The 21,404-nt window shown below is 39.5% G+C and overlaps 1 protein-coding gene across 1 annotated transcript in view; it reads left to right on the top strand.

The window, feature by feature from the left end:
* AIPL1 (aryl hydrocarbon receptor interacting protein like 1) overlaps window positions 1-21,404 on the top strand; it is a 200,365-nt gene that overhangs the window by 46,257 nt on the left and 132,704 nt on the right. Inside the window, exon 3 of the mRNA XM_053704603.1 lies at window positions 14,465-14,644. Within this exon, the coding sequence (XP_053560578.1) occupies window positions 14,465-14,644 (180 nt within the window). The remainder of the gene's footprint in view (window positions 1-14,464; window positions 14,645-21,404) is intronic.

The raw sequence follows: 21,404 nt of genomic DNA, 5'->3' as shown, positions 1-21,404 counted from the left end.
GGAAAACGGGCATGGGACAAGGGAGAGCCCTCAGATGGAAAAAACACACGGGCTCTCTTACATCCCACGTATCTCCTAACGAGCCACGGGAACACATGCTTCCTGTGACCTTCTGAAGTCTATGGTGCTTGAGTATTGAGACACCCTAGCGGGCTGACCCACTGAACTAAAGGCCGCCTCAATCATACTGCCACTATGATTAAGTCTAAAGTTTTGATACGGTTAAAAAGCTCTTGAATAACGGCCTCTGTAAAAACGAGGTGATATAGACAATGGAGGTGAAGATTAAACACCTCCAGATCCAAAGACTATGTATTCATGTGATGTTGTTGTAAGGTTATATTTTCAAATGTAATGCATAAGTTGTTTGTGACTTTGACTACATCAATAAAAATCACTATTTAAAAAAAAAAATTGATCTTCACTTTAATATAAGATGGAATATATTGTAAATATGGGTTTTTACATATGCAGATTATTTCAGTAGTCTTTTGCACTACTGGGATTTGAAAAAAGCTACACAGTAACATTGCAAAGGACCATCAAATACAGTCAAATTGCTTAATTAACACATACATTATAAAAAGACAATGCAATAGCATTTAATCTGATTTTTTTAATGACCATTAGATTTTTTTTATGTTTTATTTTAAACTTTACTTCAAATTTGCTGGCTCCTGTATGTGACAGCCATCAACCGATCACAGAGTCATTTATGTATACACTGTAATTTTTTACACATGGTCAGTAGGAGCTAGTGCATCAGAAAGTGTGCACATATAAAGACTGCACACAATTTGATACTGGAAGTAAATTGAAAGTCTCTTAAAACTACATTCTCTATCTGAATCCTGAAAGTTTAATTTTGATTTTAGTGCCCCCTTAAAAATATTTGCATATCTCTGAACATTTTCTGGATATCTTTTGAGTCTGGGAGGCCTATTTGTGGATGAAGCAATGCTAGGCAGGGGTAGGATCATGGGTGTTCTGTGGCTTTGGTCGGGTTGGGTGTGGATGAGGTGGCCAGGTAATGGGTGGGCTCATGGTGACCTGAGCAGAGTTTGTGAGATCCTTGTTTTCACTTTTGGAAACTAGGACATTTTTTTAGGAAGAGGAAAACTGTGAAGTAACACCAGGCCAGAGCTCCTAAACCATAACAATCCTGCAATATGCGGTATACTTGGCTGCTCTGGCATTCTGAAGTTTTATATTGGGCAGGTCTCCCTTGCTTCACCACCATCACCAGTCGTTTGGTTATGTATGGCCAAAGGTATACAAAATATATAAAACCAACAGAGTTTGAGGTTTACTGTTCTAAACAATCTAAAGAACTAGGGGGTTGATTTATCAAAGGCTTCTCAAGCCTTTTGACCCCATACGACTGCAGGTTCTCACAAGAGAACCTGCACGCCGTATTTAACAAGCAGCGGTCTGATGACCGCTGCTTTGCTAACCTTTCTCCACCTCTAAAGTGGCGAATTTCAATCTCCCCGGTATAGTCTGACCAGGGAGATACACAGCTCCTGCCTGCGCGTGATTGGCTGTGCGCGGGCAGGGGGCAGGATTGCACACAAGCACAAAATAGCGCTTGTGTGCAATGCTGAATTCCACAAGGGGGATTTAGGCCACCAGAGGCGAGCTGCGGTGGTCAGTGGCGCGTCTGTGCTCCCCTGTCCACCACAGCTTGATAAATAGATGCCTATGTGCTATTGTATTGTCAGGTTATCATGCATTTGTTGATTGTGCAAATGTGCTATATTTACTGGCCCTTTAATATAACCTGTATGTTGTGCAAAGCTCGGGAGTGGGTAGTAAAGGTGTTATCTGTCTTTACTACCCAATAAATTAAATCAAGTAGACTGTCCCTTTATTGGTCTTTAAAGCTTGGAGTGATGATGCTTCTCATTTTGGTCCACAGTGGTGTTAAATGGCACAGTACAGTACATTTTAGAGCAAGTTTTGTTAATGTGTTAGCGCATTGTATTATTTTACTGTTGCTTGCATATAGGTATGCTCTAATCCCCTGCAAATAGGTTAAGCACATAGTTAAATAAGCACCAGGTCAGTGTTGCATTACTAGGAGCTAGCTGAGCACATATTATATGCCAATGACATTTGGGATATGTGTGTAGCCACCAATCACCAGCTAGCTCCCAGTAGGTCATGTTTGCTCTTGCGTTTACCTAAGCATGCTTTTTAACAAAGAGAAAGAGGTCAATCTGATAAAAGAAGTATATTGAAATGTACAGTAAAGTAAAAAAATAAATGTCTATTTTTCAGGTAGATCGTATAATTTTAAACAACTTTTTAATTTACTTCTGTTATCAAATTGGCTTTGTTCTCTTGATATCCTTTGCTGAAGAGCAAATCTAGGGGACCTATATGAACTCAGGAGCTTGCATGTATCTTTAGCAGTCTATGGCAGCAGTGCTTGCAACTATGTATAATATTAGTATAAATAATGTTGCAAACACTGCTGCCAGATGGCTAAAGACATGTGCACGCTCCAGAGCTTATTAATTATTACTCTTTAACAAAGGATACCAGGTGAACTAAGCAAAAATTAATAATATAAGTAAATTGAAAAGTTGATTAAAACGTCATGATCTGGGAAGTAAATTGGAAAGTTGTTTAAAATTGCATGCTCTGCTGGCACCTGGTGGAGGAGGAGCAAGGTTCTGATTGCTGAGCTCTCTCCTCCAGTCTCACAGCACCTGGCGGTAGGAAACTCGCGCCTCCCCTCTACCTGGGGCTGCTACCTGGACAGTTTGTAACAACCTCTCCGGTGCCGTGCAGTGGAAATTCAACCCACTGCTGTGTTGTAGAAAAAGACCCATAATCTGCCTTCAGCTATACTAACAAATTACTAACATCTCTAGAAGGAATTACCCCCCCCCCTTCGTGGCTATTTTGTAAAAAACATAAGGGGAAAAAGAAAGTTAAAAACGGATGCCTGAATCTCCCCTTGTTCCAGTCTACACAATCTTGTGCTACTACAACCTGCTGGAATTAAGGCTCCCCCCGCCCTCCGCACCCGCATCGTGCTCAAAATTGTAGCAGGTATACTCACCTGAACTTCGTGAAGGAAGGAGAGACCGGTAAAAGCACCCCTGCTCCTGCGGGACTAATTCTGCCTGTGCTGCCCCTCCCCCACGAGGATGCGTGGGAGGAGGCATTGAGAGTCTCGCTGGACGCCGGGAGCAGTATGAGGTGAGAGACTAGCCGCAGAGGATCTCCTGTCTTTGCCTTCCCCCCCCCTCTCCCACCGGTGCTGCGTGAGAGGGGGTGAGGGACACGTTTGCTGTGCAAAGATCCTTCAATACCGGGTTGTCTAGAAGAAGATTCCCGGAGTGCCCGCTCCCGGCGGATTCTGCCGCATTCATTCCGGCTCACCAGTCACTACCAGAGGAAGGACCGGGTAGCAGAGGAAAGGGTGAGTCCCAGCGTACAGCTGATTGTAGAAGGGGAAAATAGTACCTTAACTGAAAAGAAAACACTGGGGATGGATAACCAGGCTTAAATATAAGAACACTTGCCGACCCAATACGAAATAAGTATATATATAAGACACACAAGAAGGGGGAACGGAGGAGGAACAATATAATTAGTCATTAGTTTGCAAAAAAATTTTTTTTCCGGACTGAGACATTTAGAAGCGTGGGAAAAGTGAACATATAGGAAGGTGTATTAAAGCAGCAGCATATCATTTAACCCACTCATTCAAGGGACATACTGCAGAAAAATTGGGACACTGGATAAAACAATGCACTCCTTTTATCCTTGAAATATCAGAGGACTAATACTAGAAAAATACTGGCCCAGAGAATTTCTCTCTCCCCTATAAGTGCGAAGGCTGAGGGAAAATCTTTCTCTTATAAGGACAGGGGAAGGAGAACGAAGGAGAGAAGAAAAAGAAGAAAGAAAGCTAAATTTTTAATTGCAACTGAATTACAATAGGCCCTATGAGCTTGTATTTTCTTTGCTTAGTACTTTAAATATTTCTAATTGCTGAGTTAGCAAGTAAGGTTGCTGAATTGATTTTCATTTGTAATAATAACTATCAAAATCAGTAGTAAAACTGTAAATTGCATTGGTTCCCCAATTCTCAACTGCAACTAAATTACAATAGGCCCTATGAGCTTGCTTTTTCTTTGCTTAGTAATTTAAATATCTCTAATTGCTGAGTTAGCAAGAAAGGTTGCTGAATTGACTCATATCTGTAACAATAACTATCAAAATCAGTAGTAAAACTGTAAATTACACTGCCTCCCCAGCAATATCACCAAAATTTACGTAAGAACGTTTATTGTAAAGGTGGTTCACTTGGATGCCAATATTTTTGGCACCTAGGTTTACTTTTTCTAGTTAATTTAACAGAATCCTTATCAGTCCATTATTGACTGCACTTACTCTAGGAAGGAAAAGAAAAAAGAAGAGGGTATCTTATACACACGTTTAATGATAGTATCCTAAGTTCTGGGCTCTCTCCCCCCTTTTAATCATTAATTGGGTGGCCTAGACATAAAATTTAGACAATTAGTCAATTGCATTAGAAGACTAGTTCTAATTTAAGTTAAATTGGAAGAAGTCTAGCTGAGATTTAGAGGAATTGGGAGGAATATTTCTCTGTTGCCGCAATAAACTCACTTTATCACTACTTAAAATAAAAATTTTCACTTCCCCACACAAATTAATTAAATAATTCATCTCCCCTCCAATCACTACACATCACACCAACCCCAAATTTTTGCAACGCTTGGGCTTTTTGCAGCCCCTTCACACTAGGCCTTCACCTTCTTTCCCTGGCACATCCCTCACTTTTCCTCTACTTTCAAGCGCATCACTATAAACCACACAACCCCTTCCCCCTTTTTTTTTTTTTTTTTTTTTTTCCCCTCACCTTTTTTAATTCACAATCACGCGGTACATGGATAAATATCTTTCAAACTCCCCAAAAAATCCCTCCCCAAATATGGCAGGAAGGCACAGAGATAGGAAAATTAAAAATTCAGTAGAACCAGTTGCTGAACAAACTAATCTTTCTAATACAGCAACATTACCTGAAAATCTTAATATGCAGACACTAGTGGCCAGTATTGCAGAGGCACTTGCCCCTAAATTTGAAATACTCAAAACTGAAATTAAGCAAGATATTTCTTCTTTAACTCAAGAGGTGCGGCAGTTCTCGCATAGAATGCAAGAAGTAGAACAGAGGGTATCGGATCTGGAAGACCAAGCAATTTCATATAGTTCTAAGATTGAGATCTCAGCCAAAAGGCTACAAAAAATCATGGATAGATTAGAAGACCTGGAAAACCGTTCAAGACGGAATAATCTCAGAATAATTGGCCTTCCTGAAAGTAAACAATTTGAAGATCTTGACACTTTCATATCCGATACTCTTACTAAAGCATTAAAAATCCCCTCTACACATTCTCCAATTATAGTTGAGCGAGCCCATAGGATAGGCCCCCCACGGCTAGAGGGTCCCAACAGCAGTAGAAATCGACCAGTAATAGCTAGGTTACTTAACTATAAGGATAAAGAGATATTGCTGCAGTACTCGCGAAGGAGTCAACCGATCATGATAGAGGGCAATAAAATCTTGATTTTTCAGGATTATTCGGCAGAGACTGCCCTAAAGAGACGGGAATTAGCCCCGATTTGTTCAAAATTTATACAACAAGGGTATAGGGCCGCTTTGATCTACCCCTCAAAACTGAAAGTGGTATTAAATGGAATAACACATATTACTGAGGATGTCCAAATGGCTGAAAATCTATATAAATCTCTAGATATATAAATATAAGCAATGATGTATGTCTAATGGCTTTTTATATGTGGATCTACTATGTATTTTTGTTTTTCCTTTTTTGCATTAACTGTGAAAGCAAGTATATGATGATGGCAGTTATGGTGGAAAATGGAACCCCCTCCTCTCCCCCCCTTTCCCCTGTTTCTCGAATTATTTATTTAAATTTTTTTTTTTTTTTTCTCCCTTCCTCCCCTTATTTTCCGACAATTCCTTTTTACCTACCTCTCCCTATTCTTTCTATTTTCTCCTTACAGTTTTAGAGGAACATGACACATAACACGGAAAATTTTAAAATTGTATCATGGAATGTAGGGGGAATCTCGTCCCCTATCAAGCGTAAAGCAATTTTGTCACATTTACGGAAAGCCCAGACGGACATTGGTTTAATACAGGAAACTCACTTAAATTTAGACGAATCATTAAAACTAAAGTCATCTTGGGTAAAAGAAGCTCTTGTAGCTCCGAGTGTAGGGAAGAAAAGGGGAGTAGCAATACTCATAGGTAAAAGACTTCAAGTGGAGATTCTGGGCTCTGAGGCTGATCCCGGGGGCAGGTATGTCCTGGCTAAGATGAAAATAGGACAGGCAAAATATACAATTTGCAATGTTTATGGTCCGAATAAAACTGACCCTGAATTCTGGGAAGCACTACAAGCAAAGCTCCTCCTAAGTACTGAAGGACATTTAATCTTGGGGGGGGGGATTTTAATATGGCCCCCCAATGTCCCATAGATAGACTCAGAGAAAACTCTAAACGTCCGAAACAGAAAAAAGATAATCTTGATTCTAAGATAATTAATAATATTAAACAGATCCTCTCTCTGCGTGACATCTGGAGACATCAGAATCCTGATATTCAGGACTTCACTTGTCTATCTAAGGCTCACAAAACACTATCCAGGATTGACCTATTTTTAATCGGGGATCATTTAAATCCTACAATGGTTAAATCTGAGATATTGCCTATTTTTCTGTCGGACCACGGGCCTATCACTCTTGAATTCAACTTTATTCAATCCAGATCAAAGAATCTGCGATTCTTTTTTCCCTATTATCTTTACACGGATCTCAAGTTCAAAGAGTGGCTCAGGAACAAATTCAATGAATATGTTCAATTTAATAAGAACTATGTGGACCGTACAGACATCTTCTGGGAAACTGCAAAAGCAGTCCTCAGGGGGGAAATTACGGCATACTCTGCCATTCAAAATAAGAGAAGAAAGGCAAGAGAGAAGGAAGTCTCTAACTCACTAATTAATGCATATAATCTTTATCTATTAGAAAGAACGCCCTTAACCTGGGCAAGATACTTACGAGCTAAGGCTGCGAGAGATACTTTCTATTTAACGCAAGAAACATATAGCGAGATCAGGCTACAAGCCAAATTACATAAATTTGGTAACAAATCTGGTAAAATGTTAACTAAATTAATCAAGAACGAAAATAAAAAACTTAATATTGATAAAATTCAGTGCAATGGGAAGTTTTTAACCAAACCGGAAGAAATTTCTAGGGTATTTCACCAATATTTCCAACAACTATACTCCAGTAAAGAGTTTGATACAGATAAAGCGACTGAATTTTTTAGCAAAATTAATATCCCAATGGTCACCCCTGAGGAGATCACTGGACTCAATGCGCCCATTACAATAGAAGAAATAGGAACAATAATTACCAAACTCCCCTTAAGTAAAGCAGCGGGCCCGGATGGTCTTCCCAATGAGCTTTACAAAATTTTATCATCAGAGATAGCTCCATATCTGGGTAATCTCTATAATGATATTTTCATTAAACATAAACAGGTCTCGTCCTCCTTTGCGTCTTCTCTTACTACTCTGATTTTAAAAGAAAAAAAAGACCCTACATGTAAAGAGTCTTATAGACCCATTGCATTGTTAAACTCAGACTATAAAATTCTCTCCTCTATCTGAGCAAAAAGGCTCCAGTGTATCTTATCCACAGTAATCCACTCAGACCAAGCCGGCTTTATCAACAATCGTAATTCTTCGGCAAAAATTAGAGAATTACTAGTTACTATGGAATATATCCAAAGGACACCCCTTCAGGGGGCGGGGAGGGAGGACCCCCCTGACCTGGCTATTTTATCAATAGATGCGGAAAAAGCCTTTGACTTAGTAATCCATAAACACTTAATTTTCTCCTTAACGAAGTTTGGAATTGGGGGCAATTTTCCTAAGTTTGTGGAGAACCTATACAATCACTCTTTTACAAGTCTGATCATTAATAATGACATCTCTCCCTCAATTGCATTAGAAAGGGGCACTCGTCAGGGCTGTCCTCTCTCCCCGCTCCTATTCGACCTAGCCATAGAACCGTTAGCAATTAAGATTAGGTGCTCGCTGGAAGGTATAAAAATTCGTAATCATGAAATAAAAATGGGGCTATATGCGGATGATCTACTTATATATCTCTCCAATACAGCAAAAAACATACCAAAACTTCTGCAGATCACGGATTATTTTGGGACATTTTCAGGGTACAAAGTGAATGCTACAAAGTCTGAATTAATTTGGCTCAGGAAAAACAGGACCAGTATTGCAGACATACCTTTTAGAGTAGTAACGGAATCCATGAAATATTTAGGAATTAAAATACCAATTAATCTAAAAGATCTTTACAAGGTAAATATAACTCCAATGATAGCACATATTAGAGAAAGGCTCAAAACCTGGCAAAGTCTACCTCTTTCACTTTCTGGCCGCACCGCTTTATTCAAAATGGTTCTTCTTCCAAAGCTGCTTTATATCTTACAGAATGTCCCCTTAATGTTGTATGAGAAAGATATACGATTGCTAAACTCATCAATTGGGCAATTTATTTGGCAGGGGAAAAGATCTAAAATAGCCCTCTCTAAACTAACAGCGCCAAGAGAGATGGGAGGCTTAGCACTCCCAAATTTAAGATTTTACAATCTTTGCTTCTTAGTCCGCATAGTAGCAGATTGGTTTTCCTGTAAGAATTATGTTTTAAATAATGATTTGGAGTCCAATATATGTGAACCATATTCACCGGTAGCTTTGGCACACTTGGAACCTAGAGAACTCCCAATGAGTATTAAGGAACTTAAATTTATTTTGAACCCGCTCAAAGCATGGGCCAGACTAACTAAACTTCTTTCAATATGCTCTAGGGTATCAAAATACCTCCCCCTAATCAGAAACCCAAATTTTCAACCTGGTTTAGATTCAGCTGTCTTCAACAGATGGCATAATAATGGATTGGATAGAGCTATCTATTTAGTTGATCGCGACAGAAAGTGTATCAAATCTTTTGCTGAATTGAGGGATGAATTTAATTTGCCAAACAAAGATTTTTTCGCATACCTACAGATAAGACATTATATTATAGATCTCACACATAAGGCTGACTGGAACTGGACTTTGGGCAATTTAGAAACTTGGCTAACAATAACTAAAGACTCCTCTATGTCCATTTCTCCGTGTTACTATATGCTGAGCCTCAGTAAGGCTGCCCCGCTAGTTGAGAACTTAGCTATGAGTTGGAATAATTTAATTCCATACAGCAATATAGAACCCAAAATTATTCAACTTTCACTAAATAAGGTAATAAAAACAACACTTTCATATTACTGGCGAGATGCTCATTTGAAACTCTTGCATAGGGCTTACTTTACCCCGGAGAGAGGTCGCAGAGTCCGAAACTTTGAATTCAATAAATGTCCTAGATGTTCTTACGTAGCTGCAGATTTAATACACATGTTTTGGTCGTGTCCCAGAATGAGAAATCTGTGGGGTAAGCTAGAATACTGGCTCAAAAATATACTTAAAATTGAGCTGATAGCCCTCTCCTTGTTTCAGATCCTATTTTGTTTGAGGCCTCGAGGGGAACGTCAGCCCAATGAAAAATTGGTCAACTTAGCTATTTTAGCTACCAGATATTTGCTATGTAAGAAATGGAAATTGAGGGCGATACCAACTATTTCAGAAATTAGGAATTACTTAAAGAAACAATATATCTTAGAACAGAAAAACACCAATATAGATAGCGAACATGATGTAAAGAAATTTTTTCATAAATGGGCGCCATTTATCAAGATTTTCCCTGAAAGAGAAATCGATTATTTGATTTCACCGTTTAAAAACTCAGAGCTAGTATTATTAGGTATTTGGGGAGCTGAAGTGGGTTAGTACAATTTGACAATTTCTCCTTGCCCCCCCCCCTTTCCCCCCCCCCTTTTTTTTTTTTCTCTTCATTGCTGTTCCGTGGTCTTAAAGGGGAGGAAGAGGAGGGAAAAGTGGAAGAGGGAAGGGAAAGGGAAAGGGAAAAAAGAAAAAATTCCAACATTGAGTTATTAAAGAAAGACAGACGAGTTAGTTCAACCAATTAGGTATATGATATGTAATATACATTTTTTTTTCTTCTTTTTGGACTGTTATTATTCTTTTTTTCTTTTGCTTTGTTTCGATTGTACCGGTGAAATGTAATATTTTTTGGCTTTGTTTATTATGGAATCTGTACTCATTGTTGGAGAAAAATAAAATAATATAAAAAAAAAACGTCATGATCTATCTAACCAATTTAAGTTTAATTGTGACTCTACTGTCATTTAAAAATTACATGCTCTACCTGAACCGTGAAAGTTCAGTTTTGACTTTAAGTTCCTTTAATTACAATGTTTAGGCAAGGAACTCTATAATAGTGCAGGTTTCTAAGAGTAAAACATGGGCATATTAAACTGATGTCTAAAATGTAAAGCTTTATAACACATGCTGAAATAGAACTTACTTTATCACACCCGATAATCTAACATGATCTGGCAGAATGTTCCTAAAAACAGAGATAAGGAATATAAAATGATTTAACTTTAGCTCAAGAGTAATAGCTGGGAACAGAAAATCAGATGCTGAGATTATGCTTCTAAAACTGTATAATCTTACAAATGCCACATGCAGTTACAAATGCTGTAAATCACTGCAGGATCTGAGCCATCAGTCCCATGCCCCAGATTGTGAGATAACTGCAAACAATACTGCTCTATTACCAAACACTGGCAGTGTAAATGCGAGGAAACACATTGATTTTACAGTTCATTTATAGCAGAGTTGCCTCTACTTTCATTAAGCCATAGAACATTTGTTATTTGCTGCCCTGTAATGTAACACTAACGGGTGACATTGAAAGGTCGTTAGCAAATAATATTAGACAATAAAACATACAAAAGCTTTTACTCCTTTAAAATGTGTTTTGGTGCTCATTAATGAATGTATTATACATTTTGTTTTCTGTCAGATTCATGTCATTTCCTTTTGTCATTTCAGTAGCAATAAATCATCTTTATATAGGGAAGATTACAATAAACAGAAACAGAGATTGCTGACTCTACACATGAAATAAAAAGTAATTTACTAGCAAACCATTGAGGCTATCAGATAGATTTAATAAATTCATAGCTAGTGAAAAGATATATGTGTTTGTGTGTGTGTGTGTGTGTGTGTATATATATATTAGCAGTAGTATTTGGTGTTGGGATGTTGTGAAGATGGTTTACATTTTACTTAGCGTCAGTTGGGAATACTTTGTTAATAGTATTTGGATAATGTAGCTATAGTTAATGTTATAGTTTAAATATATATTAGAGTGGTGCTTGTGGGGAGAAAGACCATAAAGTGAGACAAGGTCAGTGATAATCTTTATTACTGTGGGGTTAGTTTTTAATAACAGCAGAGAGGAATGGGTTAGCAAGTGTCCCTTTTTGTTTGTAGGATTGTGTTGAGTTTAGTGTTAATCACAATAGTTGGAGATCACCATTAGGGTTCTTTGTGGTGTTGGTCAGGTGTTGCAGTTAAGTGTTGTACAGTGGAATGAATAATTTAATAAAGAAGATTTTAACCTTTTCATTGTTGCATAGAGATTGTGTATAAAGTGTATGAGCATTGCCTTTAATCTCAGAAAACTGTGCAAGGTATGGGATACTGTTGCTATTTTTTATAACAACTCTGATACAAAGTAATTGTTATTGCTCTTACTTTGAGCTGATATTATGTTTGAACCGATGATAATTTGTGTAGCTTAAAGGGATGCTGGCATGCAGCAAAACTTGGGCTATATAATATGCGTATAAAAATAAAAATAAATGAGAGAGTAGGAAATATTGCTGAATTCACTATCCCGTGCCACCCTTAATAACAAGATACTTAAAAAAACAAAAGGAAGAATATATTCAGGACATATGTTAATATCCTAAAATAGCAAGGGAATTAAAGGGACAGTCAAGTCCAATTTTTTTCATGATTTAAATAGGGCATGCAATTTTAAACAACTTCCCAATTTACTTTTATCACCAATTTTGCTTTGTTCTCTTGGAATTCTTAGTTGAAAGCTAAACCTAGGAGGTTCATATGCTAATTTCTTAGACCTTGAAGACTGCCTCTAATCTGAATACATTTTGACCAATAGAGGGCATTAGTTCACATGTTTCATATAGATAACATTGAGCTCATGCACGTACAGTGACCTAGGAGTGAGCACTGATTGGCTAAACTGCATGTCTGTCAAAAGAACTGAAATAAGGGGGCAGTCAGCAGAAGCTTAGATACAAGATAATTACAGAGGTAAAACGTGTATTATTATAACTGTGTTGGTTATGCAAAACTGGGGAATGGGTAATAAAGGGATTATCTTTCTTTTTAAACAACAAAAATTCTGGTGCTGACTGTCCCTTTAATAGGCACACATGAAGTAATAGAAAAAATATGTATATCTTTATTATCCCAGACCACATATCAGTGGATCACATGTCATAGCTTAACTAAACCACCTAAAGTGAATACTAAATGCCCTGATGAACCCCTGTGACACACACTTGCTGTGGGGGTGAAACGTGCGTTGGCACTGATGTGTAATACATTCCAGGAGGAAGTTGACTATCTCCTGGATAATCAGTAACGAGTGGTAATAAGAAGCGTTGTGATCCTACTTTGGCTTAATAAGCCTAAATAAGCTACAATTTTTGTCTATGACGAAACAGGATACATCTGTGTAACTTTCCTATGCGCTGACATGAGAGCGTATGCTGCAGTGCTGCTATTAGTCCTTGACAAGAGGGACATATGAATACGGCGAGGACCCGTTCAATGGAGAGAACATCTATCCCTTAAAAGATGGTACATCTTGGTATTTATGTTTACTCCGTTAAAGTCTGCAGTTTACTTCGGCTACTTGCCGTTTCAGCTGGAATTCCTGTGACCTATGAGAATCGGTCAGTGTGTAAAGATCCACTCACAGACTCTGATGACGGTTACACCACTCCCACTGTAGGAGACGTCAGACGCTCAGGAATTGCTGTATGTAAAAACAAGCAGGCTGTTTGAAACATTGGAGCAAGATGTCTAAGATAAGTGCTGTTATCTGTTGCAATTATCCTATAGGCTTACTATTTGAATGACCCTGTGTGCGGCAGGAATTGCTGCGGTCGAATTATTCACTCACCTGTGACTTTTTCAGTGACTTTGAACTGACTACTCAGTAATGCAGCAGGTTTATTATCATCAGTCTGCTCACTGAGACTGGGGTGTTTGTTATTAGCCTTGTGTTCTCCAGCTTATATCTGTATCATTTTATATCCTGTGGCATTGTTTGTGTACATGGTCATTTATGTATAATCGTTTGCTTTGCCTGATATAGATTTGTATATTAGATATACCCTAGTTTTGCATACGTATGCTTAGGAATGAGGATCGATCCCAATGCTTTCTTTTACCATTTGTTTTATAGTGTTTAGTATTCACTTTAGGTGGTTTATTTAAGCTATGACATGTGATCCACTGATATGTGGTCTGGGATAATAAAGATATACATATTTTTCTAGTACTTCATGTGTGCCTATTAATTCCCTTGCTATTTTAGGATATTAACATATGTCCTGAATATATTCTTCCTTTTGTTTTTTTAAGTATATAATATGTGTGCTGCTATTTAGAGCAACATAGATGACAATTATTTCACTTAAAGGGATACTGAACCCAGATTTTTTCTTTCGTGATTCAGATAGAACATGCAATTTTAAGCAACTTTCTAAATTACTCCTATTATCAATTTTTCTTTGTTGGTATCTTTATTTGAAAAAGCAGGAATGTCAGCTTACGAGCAGGTCCATCTTTGGTTCAGCACCTGGGTAGAGCTTGCTGATTGGTGACTTAATGCAACCACCAATCAGCAAGCACTATCCAGGATGCTGAACCAAAAATAGGCTGGCTTATAAGCTTACATTTCTGCTTTTTCAAATAAAGATACCAAGAGAGCGAAGAAAATTAATAATAGGAGTAACTTAGAACGTTGCTTAAAATTGCATGTTCTATGTAAATCATAAAATAAAAAAATTTGGGTTCAGTATCCCTTTAAGTGAAATGATTGTCATCTATGTTGCTCTAAATAGCAGCTTGCATATTATATACCCCAAGGTTTGGTGCATGCCAGTTTCAATTTCTAATATTTTTATATTTTATAATTTCCAGCCTATTTCATTTAACATAAGTATTATATTTTCTATATTTTCTCACTTATAGTATTAGTATAACCCTGTCTGATAATACGTTATTTTGTGTGTTTATACTAACTGTCTAGAACCATAAATATATATTTAAATCTATATATCTTGTTGTTTGATTAGGTGACTTTCCATTTTCTTACTTTGAAATGTGATGATGATCGTACTGTCATTGATGACAGCAAGAAAGTTGGTGTCCCGATGGAAATTATTGTTGGCAACATGTTTAAACTGGAAGTTTGGGAGATACTGCTCACGTCTATGAGGATTGGAGAAGTGGCTGAATTCTGGTGTGATGTCATAGTGAGTAATACATTTAAAAATATATATTTAATCATTTAAAGATAACCTTATCAATACTATAGGAAGCATTTGCCTTCATTAAAATCAACTAGAGTGTGCCAAACAAAACCTTTCGACTAAACATGTGTGTTTTATGGCTACATTTGCTATTTCCATTCCATTGCAAGCTAATAATATGTGAATTAGGTAAAGGGATAATAAAAACTTTAAGACTGTTACTTTAGTCAATTATTTATAACTGTTCCAATTCCAATATACTTCCATTATCAAAACAAGCACTTTATTTTTATATGCACACTTTCTGATGGTTAGGGCAGCATAATTTGGAGTGCCTAGGGCAGCACAAAACCTAAATACACCACTGCAGACACATATTAGGTTGCAGGTGCCGGCAGGACTGTAAACAGATAGCAGAGTTAGGGTTTCCTGGGGACTCTTTGTTAGTTTCAACCATACAGTTACAGTTTTGACTGTATTCTGCTCTGGCTGCTGTCATTGGTGTAACTCACACCGGTTCCATCTTCCTGATCTCACCTTGCATACATAGAGGCCTGATCTGCAATGCACAATTACAGTGGGTGGGTGTAGAGGAGAAGTTGGTGAGGGGGAAATAAAGGAGTCTGGGACATTGGAAATAGAACCTGGGACACTGGACTTATATCTTGATTTCAGGGCTGTCAAGATCATACCAGGACAGTTGGCAACTCTGGCTGTAACCAAAGACACTGGACAAAATTACCTCAAATTTAAAAGATGCAGTCACTTACTTTACTGTATATGTCTTAAAATATTTGAGGGAAGATATTTCAAAGTTTGCTGATGTTTCTCTTGTAAGGTGTATCCAGTCCACGGGTTCATCCATTACTTGTGGGATATTCTCCTTCCCAACAGGAAGCTGCAAGAGTACACCCACAGCAGAGCTGTCTATATAGCTCCTCCCCTAACTGCCACCCCCAGTCATTCTCTTGCAGCTCTCGACAAGATAGGAAGTATCAAGAGATATGTGGTGACTTAGTGTAGTTTTACCTTCAATCAAAAGTTTCTTATTTTTAAACGGTACCGGCATTGTACTGTTTTACTCTCAGGCAGAAATTAGAAGAAGAATCTGCCTGGAGGTTGATGATCTTAGCGGTTTGTAACTAAGGTCCATTGCTGTTCTCACGCATAACTGAAGAGTATGGGAAAGACTTCAGTTGGGGGAACGGTTTGCAGATTACCTGCTTTGAGGTATGTTCAGTATATTTATTTCTAGAGAGATGATAAGATCTAGAAAATGCTGACAAAGCCTTGTATAATTGAGGTAAGCCTGATGCAGTGATTTAACCACGACTGGGTTCATGCTTACAAAAAAGGGTAATATTCATGTTAATACTCATATTTCTTAGTGACAAAACGTTTACATGTTATATAGAAAGAACGTTTTTTCTCTGAGGGTGATAAATCATTTTTTGGGGCCTAGTTCCCACATGGCTAGTCAGATACTCCTAGGAGTATTTTCTTAAGGCCCTCTGACATCGAGTGCATGGTGGGAGGGGCCTATTTTCACGCTCTAGATGCGCAGTTCATATTCAGACTGAGACATCCAGCTTCCCTAAAGGAGTCCTCTGGCATCTGAGGACCACTATAGAGGGCTTATTTCTTTCCTAAATCGTATTTGAGGGCAGGTAGATGCCACAGCAGAGCTGTGGAAAGATGTTTAACTGTTTATTAATGTTTTTTAACGTTTTTCAAATCTGGTTTGGAGCCTAAAGGGCTTATACACACTGTACACATTTCGAAGAGTTTACTACTTTTTAACACTGTTTTGCAATTTATGTGATAGTTTTTTTCTCTTAAAGGCACAGTACCATTTAAAGGCACAGTACCATTTTTATTTAATTGCTGTTTCACATTTATTAAAGTGTTTTTCAAGCTTGCTAGTCTCATTACTAGTCTGTTAAACATGTTCAATATGTTTAGAAGCCATTGTGGAACCCCCTCTTAGAATGTGTACCAAATGTACTGAAATTTCTATAACTTATAAAGACCATATTATGGCATTTAAAGATTTATCACCAGAGGTTTCTCAGACTGACAAAAGGGAGGTTATGCCATCTAGCTCTCCCCACGTGTCAGAACCTATAATACCCGCTCAAGTGACGCCAAGTACATCTAGCGCATCCAATGCGTTTACCTAACAAGACATGGCGGCAGTTATGACTAATACCCTCACAGAGGTATTGTCCAAACTGCCAGGGTTACAAGGAAAGTGAGACAGCTCTGGGGCTAGAACAAATACAGAGCTTTCTGACGCTTTAGTAACTATGTCCGATATACCCTCACAATGCTCCGAAGCCGTGGCAAGGGATTTCAGATTCAGGGAAGACGTTACTTCAGTCCGATTCTGAAATGACAGCCTTTAAATTTAAGCTTGAACACCTCCGCTTATTGCTCAGGGAGGTTTTAGCGACTCTGGATGACTGTGACCCCATTGTAGTTCCAGAGAAATTGTGTAAAATGGACAAATACTTTGCAGGGCCTGTTTACACTGATGTTTTTCCAGTCCCTAAGAGGTTTTCGGAAATTATTACTAAGGAATGGGATAGGCCAGGTGTGCCGTTCTCTCCCCCTCCTGTTTTTAAAAAGATGTTTACCATAGATGCCGCCATACGGGACTCGTGGCAGATGGTCCCTAAGGTGGAGGGAGCAGTCTCTACCCTAGCTAAGCGTACAACTATCCCCGTCGAGGACAGTTGTGCTTTCTTAGATCCTATGGATAAAAAAATTGGAGGATCTCCTTAAGAAAATGTTTATCCATCAAGGTTTTATTCTCCAGCCTCTTACATGCATTGCCCCAGTTACTGCTGCAGCGGCTTTTTGGTTCGAGTCTCTTGAGGAGGCTCTACAGGTGGAGACCCCGTTAGATGATATTTTAGACAGGATTAAAGCTCTCAAGTTAGCTAATTCCTTTATTTCTGACGCCGTTTTTCATCTAACCAAACTAATGGCTAAGAATTCAGGTTTTGCCATTCTGGCGCGCAGGGCGCTATGGCTTAAGTCCTGGTCAGCAGACGTTACTTCAAAGTCTAAGCTTCTTAACATCCCCTTCAAAGGACAGACCCTATTCGGGCCGGGCCTGAAGGAGATCATTTCTGATATTACTGGAGGAAAAGGTCATGCCCTTCCTCAGGATAGGTCCAATAAATTAAGGACCAAACAGAATAATTTTCGTTCATTTCGAAACTTCAAGAGTGGCGCAGCTTCAGCTTCCTCTAATGCAAAACAAGAGGGAAATTTTGCCCAGTCCAAACCAGTCTGGAGACCGAACCAGGCTTGGAACAAGGGGAAGCAGGCCAAAAAAACCTGCTGCCGCCTCTAAGACAGCATGAAGGAGTAGCCCCCGATCCGAGACTGGATATAGTAGGGGGCAGACTTTCTCTCTTCGCCCAGGCTTGGGCAAGAGACGTCCAGGATCCCTGGGCATTAGAGATTGTTTCCCAGGGATATCTTCTGGACTTCAAAGCTTCATCTCTAAAGGGGAGATTTCATCTCTCACAATTATCTGTAAACCAGATAAAGAGAGAAGCATTCTTATGTTGTGTTCAAGACCTACTGGTTATGGGAGTGATCCACCCAGTTCCAAGGGAGGAACAGGGGCAGGGCTTCTATTCAAATCTGTTTATAGTTCCCAAAAAAGAGGGAACTTTCAGACCAATCTTGGATCTCAAGATCCTAAACAAATTTCTCAAGATGGAGACTATCCGAACCATCTTCCCTATGATCCAGGAGGGTCAATTTATGACTACTGTGGACTTAAAGGATGCTTATCTCCACATTCCGATTCACAGAGATCATCATCAGTTCCTCAGGTTCGCCTTCCTAGACAGGCATTACCAGTTTGTGGCTCTTCCCTTCGGGCTAGCCACGGCACCAAGAATCTTTACAAAGGTTCTAGGGTCCCCACTGGCGGTTCTAAGGCCAAGAGGCATAGCGGTGGCTCCTTACCTAGACGACATTCTGATACAGGCGTCAACTTTTCAAATCACCAAGTCCCATACGGACATTGTTCTGGCCTTTCTGAGGTCTCACGGGTGGAAGGTGAACGAAGAAAAGAGTTCTCTCTCCCCTCTCACAAGAGTTTCCTTCCTAGGAACACTGATAGATTCAGTAGAAATGAAAATTTTTCTGACAGAGGTCAGGTTATCAAAGTTTCTAACTTCCTGCCGTGCTCTTCATTCCACTTCTCGGCCGTCAGTGGCTCAGTGTATGGAAGTAATAGGCCTAATGGTAGCGGCAATGGACATAGTTCCGTTTGCCCGCCTACATCTCAGACCACTGCAACTTTGCATGCTCAATCAGTGGAATGGGGACTACACAGATTTGTCCCCTCTGCTAAATCTGGATCAAGAGACCAGGGATTCTCTTCTCTGGTGGTTATCTCGGGTCCATCTGTCCAGGGGAATGAGTTTCCGCAGGCCAGAGTGGACTATAGTGACGACAGATGCCAGCCTTTTGGGCTGGGGCGCAGTCTGGAACTCCCTGAAGGCTCAGGGTTTGTGGACTCGGGAGGAAGCCCTCCTTCCGATAAACATTCTGGAACTGAGAGCGATATTCAATGCTCTTCAGGCTTGGCCTCAACTAGCTGTGGTCAGGTTCATCAGATTTCAGTCAGACAATATCACGACTGTAGCCTATTTCAACCATCAGGGGGGAACAAGAAGTCCCCTGGCAATGTTGGAGGTTTCAAAGATAATTCTATGGGCAGAGGTTCACTCTTGCCATCTCTCAGCTATCCATATCCCAGGAGTAGAGAACTGGGAGGCGGATTTTCTAAGTCGGCAGACTTTTCATCCGGGAGAGTGGGAGCTCCATCCGGAGGTATTTGCCCAGCTGATCCAACTATGGGGCAAACCAGAACTGGATCTGATGGCGTCTCGTCAGAACGCCAAGCTTCCTTGTTATGGGTCCAGGTCAAGGGATCCCCAGGCAGCGCTGATAGATGCTCTAGCAGTGCCCTGGTCCTTCAGCCTGGCTTATGTGTTCCCACCATTTCTTCTCCTCCCTCGTCTGATTGCCAAGATCAAGCAGGAGAGAGCTTCGGTGATTTTGATAGCACCTGCGTGGCCATGCAGGACTTGGTATGCAGATCTGGTGGACATGTCATCCTTTCCACCATGGACTCTGCAGCTGAGGCAGGACCTTCTACTCCAAGGCCCATTCAAACATCCAAATCTAATTTCCCTGCGGCTGTCTGCTTGGAGATTGAACGCTTAATTTGATCAAAACATGGTTTCTCCGAGTCGGTCATTGATACCTTGATTCAGGCTCGAAAGCCTGTCACCAGGAAAATCTATCATAAGATATGGTGTAAATATCTTCATTGGTGTGAATCCAAGGGTTACTCATGGAGTAAGGTCAGGATTCCTAGGATATTATCCTTTCTCCGAGAAGGATTGGAGAAGGGATTGTCAGCTAGTTCCTTAAAGGGACAGATTTCTGCTCTGTCTGTTCTTCTGCACAAGCGTCTGGCAGATGTTACAGATGTTCAGGCGTTTTGTCAGGCTTTAGTTAGAATCAAGCCTGTGTTTAAACCTGTTGCTTCGCCATGGAGTTTAAATTTAGTTCTTAAAGTTCTTCAAGGGGTTCCTCTGCATTCCATAGATATCAAGCTTTTATCTTGGAAATTTTTGTTTTTGGTAGCTATCTCTTTGGCTCAAAGAGTTTCAGAGTTATCTGCCTTACAGTGTGATTCCCCTTATCTGATCTTCCATGCAGATAAGGTAGTTTTGCATACCAAACCGGGGTTTCTTCCTAAGGTGGTATCTAATAAGAATATCAATCAGGAGATTGTTGTTCCGTCATTGTGTCCTAATCCTTCTTCAAAGAAGGAACGTCTATTACACAATCTTGACGTAGTTCATGCTTTAAAGTTTTATTTACAAACTACTAAGGATTTTCATCAAGCATCTGCATTGTTTGTTGTCTACTCTGGACAGAGGAGAGGCCAAAAGGCTTCGGCATCTTCTCTTTCTTTTTGGCTGAGAAGCATAATCCATTTAGCTTATGAGACTGCTGGCCAGCAGCCTCCTGAAAGAATTACAGCTCATTCCACTAGAGCGGTAGCTTCCACATGGGCTTTTAAAAATGAGGCCTCTGTTGAACAGATTTGTAAGGCGGCGACTTGGTATTCGCTTCATACTTTTTCTAAATTCTATAAATTTGATACTTTTGCTTCCTCGGAGGCTATTTTTGGGAGAAAGGTCTTGCAGGCAGTGGTGCCTTCCGTTTAAGTTCCTGCCTTGTCCCTCCCTTCATCCGTGTCCTAAAGCTTTGGTATTGGTATCCCACAAGTAATGGATGAACCCGTGGACTGGATACACCTTACAAGAGAAAACAAAATTTATGCTTACCTGATAAATTTCTTTCTCTTGTGGTGTATCCAGTCCACGGCCCGCACTGTCACTTTAATGCAGGTGTTTTTTATTTTTAAACTACAGTCACCACTGCCCCCTATAGTTTCTCCTTTTTTCTTGCTTGTCTTTGGTCGAATGACTGGGGGTGGCAGTTAGGGGAGGAGCTATATAGACAGCTCTGCTGTGGGTGTCCTCTTGCAGCTTCCTGTTGGGAAGGAGAATATCCCACAAGTAATGGATGAAGCCGTGGACTGGATACACCACAAGAGAAAGAAATTTATCAGGTAAGCATAAATTTAGTTTTTTGAGTGTTTCTTCTTTACATTTTATTTCCTATCTTTTAACAATATGAATCAGCTAGAGAGGAA

This window comes from Bombina bombina, chromosome 3 (assembly GCF_027579735.1).
Source record: "Bombina bombina isolate aBomBom1 chromosome 3, aBomBom1.pri, whole genome shotgun sequence".
Lineage (NCBI taxonomy): Eukaryota > Metazoa > Chordata > Amphibia > Anura > Bombinatoridae > Bombina > Bombina bombina.
Note: the sequence above shows the minus strand (reverse complement) of the source record. Positions and strands in the feature narration are given on the sequence as shown.